This window comes from Dasypus novemcinctus, chromosome 20, assembly GCF_030445035.2.
Source record: "Dasypus novemcinctus isolate mDasNov1 chromosome 20, mDasNov1.1.hap2, whole genome shotgun sequence".
In the NCBI taxonomy this organism is placed as follows: domain Eukaryota; kingdom Metazoa; phylum Chordata; class Mammalia; order Cingulata; family Dasypodidae; genus Dasypus; species Dasypus novemcinctus.
The window spans coordinates 32612217-32621602 of record NC_080692.1 but is presented as its reverse complement, the minus strand read 5'-3'; the positions used below and the strand labels follow the sequence as shown (position 1 = coordinate 32621602).

The 9386-nt window shown below is 35.7% G+C and overlaps 1 protein-coding gene across 1 annotated transcript; it reads left to right on the top strand.

Annotated features, from left to right (window-relative positions):
* The first annotated feature begins 2759 nt into the window (after positions 1-2759).
* LOC101414896 (natural killer cells antigen CD94-like) lies at positions 2760-8918 on the top strand. Its single transcript, XM_058282342.2, has 5 exons — positions 2760-2784; positions 5682-5774; positions 6856-7007; positions 7822-7925; positions 8709-8918. The coding sequence occupies exons 1-5, from the start codon at positions 2760-2762 to the stop codon at positions 8827-8829; spliced, it is 495 nt and encodes a 164-aa protein (XP_058138325.1). The 3' UTR covers positions 8830-8918.
* Positions 8919-9386: the final 468 nt, after the last annotated feature.

Here is a 9386-nt window from a genome sequence, read left to right as displayed (position 1 = left end):
ATTCATTTGGAAGTGTAAGGTGCCTTGAATAACCAGAAATACCTTGAAAAAGGAAAAACAAAGTTGGAGGACTCTCCATTTTGGATTTAAATCATATTACCTAACAACAGTGGTAAAAGCAGTATGATCTGGCATAAAGATAGACATATAGAGCATTGGAACTTATTTGATGGTTCAGAAACAAACCCTCACATCTATGGTCAAGTGATTTTTGATATGGCTGTCACATCAACCTGCTGAGGCAGAACAGTCTATTCAGTAAATTGTGCTAGGAGACTAGATATCCATAGCCAAAAGAAAGAAAGAAGACCCCTATCTCACATCTTATATAAAAATTAACAGACTTAAAGCTAAAAGTGAGTACCATAAAACTCCCATAAGAAAATGTAGGGAAACATCTTCAATACTTGGTGGTGGTGGTTTCTAAAACTTAATACTGAAAGCACGAGCAACCAAGGAAAAATGGATAAATGGTCCTCCTCAAACATAGACATAATCTGCTTCAAAGGAATTTGTCAAGGAATTGAAAAGGCAGCCCACTTAATGGAAGAAACAATTTGGAAACCACATATCTGCTAAGGGTTTTATTTCCATGCTATATAAAGAGATCATAGAACTCAGCAATAAAAAAGCAAGCAATCCAATTAAAAAATGGGCATATTCTTCAGCCAAAGGTGTGCTGATGCAAAATATCAGAAATTGTTTGGTTTTTATAAAGGCTATTTATTTGTAGTAGGAGGTTACAGATACCAGGTCAGAAAGCATAAGTTACTTCCCTCACCAACATCTATTTGGAGCAAGATGGCTGCCGACATCTGCAAGGGTTCAGGCTTCCTGGGTTCCTACATTTCTGGGACTTTCTTTACTCTGGCTTCAATGTTCCTTCCTTTCTGGGGCTGACTTCTCTTTCCTCTGTGTGCTGACTACCCGGGTCTTCAGCATCAATCTCTAACATCAGAAATCCCCAACTCTGTCCATTGCCATCCCTTTTATCTGTGAGTCCTCACCCACCAAGGGGTGGGGACTCAACACCCCAATGATGTGGACCAAACAAAGCCCTAATCACAGCAGCCATGCCCAGGTACAGACCAGATTACAAACATAATCCAACATTTATTTTTGGAATTTATAGTCATATCAAACTGAACAATGAGTAAAAGAGTAGGAAGCAGACTTGGCCCAGTGGTTAGGGCATCTGTCTACCACATGGGAGGTCTGTGGTTCAAACCCTGGGCCTCCTTGACCCATGCAGAACTGGCCCATGTGCAGTGCTGATGTGTACAAGGAGTGCCGTGCCACGCAGGGGTGTCCCCACGTAAGGGAGCCCCACACGCAAGGAGTGCACCCCGTAAGGAGTGCTGCCCAGCGCGAAAGAAAGTGCAGCCTGCCCAGGAATGGTGCCACACCCTTGGAGAGCTGACACAACAAGATGACACAACAAAAAGAAACACAGATTCCTGTGCTGCTGACAACAGAAGCGGACAAAGAAGAACAGGCAGCAAAATAGACACAGAGAACAGACAACTGGGGGGGGGGGGGAGAGAAAGAAATAAAAAAAATGAGTAAAAGACTTAAATAGATATTTCTCCAAAGAGAAATACAAATGGCCAAAAAGCACATGAGAAAAATGTTCTATATCGCTAGCTATCAGAGAAATGCAAATCAAAACAACAAAGAGATGTCATCTCACACATCATAGAGTGGCCATTATTAAAGAAAAAGAAAACAATAAGTATTGGAGAAGATATAGAGAAATAGGAACATTCCACTGTTGGTGGGCATGTAAAGTGGTACAGCATCTGTGGTAGACAGTTTGGCATTTCCTCAGGAATCTAAATATAGAAATGCTGTATGATTCAGCAAGCCCTAAACCAGAATACATCCACAAGAACTGAAACAATGACATGAACAGACATTTGCGCACCAATGTTCACAGCAGCGTTAATGACAATTCGAAAAGAAGGAAATAACCCAAGTGTCCATCATCCCATGAATGGATGAATAAAATGTGGCCTATAAATACGATGTAATACTATGCTGTTATAAGAAGAAATGAAATTGGGACACGTGATAACGTGGGAGAAGCTGGGAATAACATGGGAATAACATGGGAACCTGGGATAACATGGGAATATTACACTAAGTGAAATATTACAGACACAAAAGGACAAATATTGTATTTGTCTCACTAATATGAACTAAATACAAAGAGTAAACACATGCAGTTTAAACCTAGTCTATAGATACTAGGAGATAGGATGAGGACTGAGAAAGTTTACCGAAACTTAATAAATAAAGAATTTTCAGTTAGCTTGACTAAAAGTGTGGAAATGGATAAAGGTGATAGCAACACATTGTAATGAGTATAACTAACACGGCTGGCTTATAAATGAGATTGTGGCTGAAAGGGATAGTCTAGGGATGTAAATGTCAATTGAAAGAAAGCTGGAGAATGATCTAGGGACTGAATAACACAATGACCCTGGAGGAGGAGGACGGTTGTGGTTAATAGACAGATACAAGAATGTTTTTCTATGAACTAGAACAAATGCAGGTCACTATTATAAGGTGGTAAGAATAGAGTGATGCATGGGAAAAATACAATTCATGTAATTTATATACTATAGTTAACAGCAATATTGTAATATTCTTGTGTCAATGTCAAAAAAGGTTCTATATCAATGTTAAGTTTCAAGAACAGGGGGTATGGTATTTTTTTCTTTTGGACTAAAGAAAACATTCAAAAATTTACTGGGGCGATGACTGCACAACCCTGTGAGGAAAGTGAGTTTACACTGAGTGTTACACTTTGAATGGGCTGTACGAGGTATGGGACTGTGTAGCACAGTAACCATGTGGTGGAAAGTGGACTGTGGTTAACAGTACAAATATGAGAGTGTTCTCTCATGGACTCGAACAAATGTACAATACGAATACATGGTGTTAATAATAGGGAGTGTATGGAAAAATTATACCAAGAGTACGCTATGGACCATAGTTAGTGGTAATAGTCTGATGATCTTTCACAATCTGTAACAAATGTTCCACAATAATGTAAGGTGTTGGTGGAGGGGTGATGTACGGGAATTCTGCACATTATGCTGGATTGTTCTGTAAGCGCACAACTTCTCTAATAAAAAAAAGTCAATCTTCCAAAAAAGTTTCATTAGATTAATATTAGAATGCTTAAAAAAATAAAATGCGAAAACTTGCTTTGGAGTCTGCTTTTGTATGAGGAAGTATAGTTGTATTTCTAGATGCTAAATCATAGATCAAGGCCCCTGATGCAAAGATGCCTAGTCTACCTCTCCATCGCACATTTGACATCCCCATTAAAATCCTCTTCTGGAAATAACGTGTAAGTTGGAATATCAGAGTATTATCTGAATTAGATAACACAGTAAATAATTATAGTCATTAACATGTTAGTAAAAATAAAGATTATGAAAGCAGCTGCATTCATGTTTAAAAAACTCTAAGGAAATGGAACACTGAGGAGTAAGGTGTTGAAAGAAGCTTTTAAGGCTGCTATGAGTATGTTACTGAAGTATAGGCTTATATCAGTGTAGGCAACTTCAGAGCACATAAGTGTGTGTGTTTTTGTGTGTGTGTATAAAATGATGTGAAAATATTCTAGTTGTTCCTATTTGCATTTCCCTGCCCGGGAATGGAAAAACCCAAAGATATTAGAGAGAATGACTACTCTATGTGAAAGGAAAGAAATGAATACCTCCATAAAATATACTCAGAGCGATGGGCTTTGTATGAAATATATTGTATGTGTGCTCTGGACCAGGACTGCCTGGGTTCAAAACTGGTGACTTTTAGCAAGTTACCAAGCCCTACTCAGGTTTATTATTAGGTTTCATAGCTTCTTCCATGTGTCTGTTTTCTAGTATTTTCTTATGGAGCTAATTGAGAAATAAATGAATTAATACATATAAAAAGTGCTTTGCACTGTGTTTGGGACAAGGTGAATACTCAATAAAATTTCCTATTATCAAGTAGGAAAATTATGCCTAAAATTTTATTGCACTAAGTAATTTTACTTCTTGTTTGTCCATCTTTTTTCCATAGTTACCAATGTAGTTTTAAACGATGATTTGAGGTTCAGACATTAAAGAAACTCCCTATTGCCTTCTTTTATCTCAATCAAAGTGCTCCTACTACAAAGTACACTGATAATTTCCTGTATTGTGGTACCCAGAACATTTTAGAACCTAGTAAGTGTACTACTTCCTCCTCATCGTATACCTACGTGGCTCACCATTAGATGATTCAACATTTTTAAAAACCCATTTTTCTCTTCATTTGAAATTTCTTCTTATTCAACTCTCTGATTCTTTAGCTTCCAGCTGAACTCCGTTGTCAAGTTCTCTTCAAGAGGCAATCATAGAACTTTTTCTGCATCGGCTTTGGAACATCATTTCTCATGGCAGGTATGTGTAATGCCAATTGGAAAATTTTAAAAGAAACATAACAACAAAAGAGTATTTAAAGATATGCATAACTTCATGGCAATGCCTTAAGAAGAAAATAGATATATTTAGGCTTGCCGTGTGTCAGCAATTTCTGCTTTTATTTTAATGCCTTGTTTCTTCATCTGGCAACTTAGGAATCATTTTATGAAGCTTCTCTAAGAGTTTTAAAGAGTGGCTTTTGATATGCACACCTCTAACTTCTGATTAGATCCTAATTTACCTTGTTTTATTATGATGAACATAATTCTAGAATAGAACTAACTGGAAAATGCTCTATATAAGTAATACAATATTTGTTTATTTTTAATTCACAAATTATATTCTGACATCCAAAGGTCGTTCAGATCTTTTACTGGGAAGGCACCTAATGTAATGCAGAGTCTCATAAAGTTAAACTGTTTCATGCAAAAAGTCTATAACCAGGTAATTTTGGGTATAGATAATATAATGATCTTTGTCTGTGAAATAAACCCAGGTCAGTATGGTACTGCCCATGTATAGGAGGTGGAAGCTCTCATCCCACCAGGTCCACAATCCTATCTCTTCTCATCCTTAAAATACTTCTACAAAGCAATGAACAACTAGACAATTTTCAGGGCCGAAGTTGCATTGACATTAGCAGGACACATTCGCAAATAGTGTTACAACAGTAATAATGATAGAATATGTTAAATGAAAAACTCTGAGCTCAATCTGGAATTTGATTTTTCACCTAGATAATTACTAGCTTTGATGCCTTGAGAAAATAACACTCTTCTAATAGGTTTCGTACTATCTACTTTGTTATTTTATGAGAGAATAAAAGTAAATATCAATTATGTAAACCCGTAAAACCGAGCCTGTTTTTCTCTTTCTATGCTGGATCACTATGCTTCTTTGTCCATTTAAAAAATAAATAGCAAATCCTCCTTAGTGTGTTTTAGAAACAGAGCTAGTATAGAATAAAATGTATGTATAAGCTCCTGAAGAATAAAGCATACCCAATACAAACTATGGCATTGAACGGAATATCTTCTTTTTTCAGTGCCTCATTGATAGGATTGCTATGCTACCAAATCAAAGACCTAGAGATTGAAAGATGCCTTTTTAAATCCATTGAGTTTATTATCAAAATTTGAGATTTTCATGGGCTTCTACTTTTAAGAACTCAGTCCCTGTGTTTGTTCTTTAAATCTTTGCCCTTTGTCTTTTTTTCTACAGCTTTACAGACCACTCCATGGAATTTGATTTCTTGGACATTAGGAGCAATGTGCCTTTTGTTGATGGCCACTTTGGGAATGTTGTTGAACTATTGTAAGGAATTTTTGTAAATTTTTAAATTGTTATGAAGATTAATACTACGGTTAAATTATTTCATAATGAAGCTTATATTTTATTAACATGTAATATTTTACTATTTCATGAATACACTTAAGCCTGCACCTAACTACCCAAATTTCTAATCATCCCATATAGCATATACTAACCAAAGTCTTCTGTCCACATTGTCTTCAGGACCCACCACAGAACCCCAGGAAGGTAGGTGTTTACTCCTAGCCCATACTTTCCCCTCAATCTTCCTTCGTTGCTCTGGTATTAATGCCTTGGTATATACTGTCCTAGTTCTGCTAGATAAATTCTATTCATCCAGGGAGTCTCATCTCAAAGTCCAAAATGAATATATTTTCCCCAAGTGAGTGCCAAGTCGTCTTACACAGTGGTGTGATCATATAGCACTTCACTGATATCTTATCCCTTCAGATTCAGAACCTTTCATTTTGCAAGAATATAAATTTCTTCAGTGCTTCATGAGTTCTGTTGCTGAAAATAAGAAATAATGTAGATGCTATCACTGCTTTACCGTATCATCAGACTTCAAATTAATTGTTTTGTCTTGATCTTGAAAAGAAATTTCCCAAAACATAAAACATGATTCCACCAATGCAATGTTCTTTGCTGTCTCAGAAAATATGCTGAAATGCTCTCTTTCTTTAAATCTTTATCTGGTTAATTCCTTTTTCTAAGGTAGAGCTCAGCCTTAGGTCACCAACCTAAATACGATTCTTCTCTTCTCTTGACACCCCATACTTTGCTACATGTTGTTTAAGCATACTAAATTTTTTGTAAACTTATCAAGTTATCATTCAATATAATTAATATATGTTTGACATGTCTATAATTTTATTTCTAGAATAAAATTTCCATGAAGAAAAAAGATCATGTGTGACACATTCACATTTATAGCCCCTGAAAATAGCAACTTACATTGAATATAGTAGACCCTCAAAGATTATTTGGAAGAAAAAATGGATAAATAACAAATTTTTGAATAAGTAAAAAGCAGTGGCAATTCTGAAATCTCCATTTTCATCAAACAGGTTGTGTTTTTTCTCAGGTTCTGACTGCTGTTCTTGCCAAGAAAAGTGGATTGGGTACCGATGCAACTGCTACTTCTTTTCTACTAAAGGAAAATCTTGGGAAGAAAGTAGGGCTGCCTGTGCTTCTCAGAATTCCACTCTCCTTCAGCTGGAAAGCAGAGATGAATTGGTCTGTACTGAATTCTGTTTCCCACATTTTCATTGATCTAGGAAAACATCAAATTTAAATAAGCTGAACTTTGGCTCAAGTCCTTAATCAAATTGGAAATAGATAATTATATTTGGGCAAATGATTATTAGTTCCCTGAACCTTGAAACAATTACTATGAAACCTACATAAAATTTATCAAAGATTTAAATTGTTGGGATAAATGAAAGATGCCAGATAATGTGCAAGAAATCTTTCAGGGAGAATTAATAGAGCATTAATTTTACTCATTTTATTTAAAGAAACAACAAAACGGCTTTGAAATTTTTGGTCCTTTTAAATTATTTGTAAACATGCAGCTGTTGTTAACTCTCTGGTATAAAATGTAGAACAAATATGGAGGCTATGATCATAAAAATTGGCCACTTCTTAGGAAAAGGGGAAGGCGTCCCAGATGTATTCCGAAATGGTGTTGAATGCTGGTTGAGACAGTTAAACCAATGAGAGGTCATTCCTCAAGATACAGCTGATTTGGGAGGTTTTGAAGCTAGGATTTCTGGTCCCCTGTGATGGAAATGTTAGAGGAAAACCTTAAGTCTCTTGATAAAGTTGTTTCACTCTTAGAAGAATGAAATTATGTGGTGTTTCTTTCTCTATAAAGGAATGTACTGTTAAATGACAAATATGAGCCATGTGACTATGTGCTCTAGGTTAGAAGTTTAAAATGATTTTAGTCTGTGTGATTGATAGTATGGATCTGATGTTGGGACATTGATTTTCTTGTTCCCAAAGTAGAGTCAAATTAGGTAATTTGTTGTTATCTGTTTCCAATCAGGGTTTTGTAAACTCCCTTCAATATTATTACTGGATTGGGCTCTCTTACAGTGATGTCCATGGCGCCTGGCTTTGGGAGGATGGCTCCACTCTCTCCTCGGATCTGTAAGTTTCTGCCACTAGGATGCCTTTTTTCTTTTTTTAGCATGAGATTATCCTTAGATCTGATGGATGCATAACATAGAGGAACAGGGTAACTAAGGGAGGAGAACAAGTGCAACAAAATACCAATTCTAGCCTCTCCCAGGACTTTCAAGTGTATGCTAAAGTGACATGAAGTTAGTATTCTTGTGATTAGAAAATAACTTTTGACTTACCCTTTGTCCCATTTTGCTTTGGACAAACACATGAAAGTGTCTATGCAGGCACATATCACATGTGCATGCTCTCTTTGATTTTGTAGTCCTGGAAGTCCAGAGAAAGTGTAGGTATTCCTTTATTTATTCTGTTGGAGCACAAAATTCTTGGCCTGCTCCCAATATTTCAAATATTCCTGTCTTATCTTCTGCATATTTTAATACTTTGAATCATATGTTCATCTGATTTTCAATCTCATATAATGACAAATTGTGTACTCTTATTTGCTTTCTTAGACTAAGTCAGCCAATACACCTTTAAACATATCATACAGTAAAACAACTAACCCCCAAACAACAAAAATCCCTGGCCACATTCTATTCATTATTGAAGGAATAACCAAGTTTTCTCTTAACAATATACTCTGAAATCTTGAATACTGTGGCTATTGAAAGAAAATATAAAGAGTGCTTGGCTTAGAATGTTAATATTTCATTCAAATGTTTTTAAAAGTTCTTTCATTTAATGAAAGAAACATTCCCCACCACTCTCATTATCTTTCCCCAGATTTACTTTTATTTTCCATTACAGATTTTCCTTCTCTCCAACTCCAAATCCAGAAAGCTGCATATTGTATAAATCAAGCAGAGACGTTTTGAATGAAAACTGTTTCAAAATCCACCGTTACATCTGTAAGCAACAGCTCATTTAAGTTCATATACCTGTTTCTAGGGGTAGGAGCAATGCCGGTTCAGATAAACTGAGAATAGTACCTCTTACCTCCTATTACTTATTAAGTATTTACTGCGATCTGTAAAATTTGTATATATTTGAAATAATCTGTTTTAAAATTGATGAAATATCTGCTTACATCTGAACCTACAAAGAATCAATAAAGAATTTTATGAAAATATTCCATTTATTTTGTGTTAATATTAAATGTATTGCACCTTTATGCATCTTGTCTTGAAAATCTCTGTGCACAAATTTAAATAAAACTGACCAAACACCAAGGAATATATACCAACATAACTTCAGTGCTTCATATGGAATACTAAATTCTGAAGTCCTTTCCTCACTTCCCTAAAAGTAAAAATTATTTTAATACTTTTTGTTAGCTCTTCTTTCTGGAAAATTTATGCATATGTGTTCCTTTTTCCTCATGTGCATAATCCAGCTTTACAGGGAACATACAGTGTGCATCTTCTTAATGCTCCGGGGTTCTGAAGAACAATTTGAAGATCAGTTTTCACTTTCATTGGCTTATGG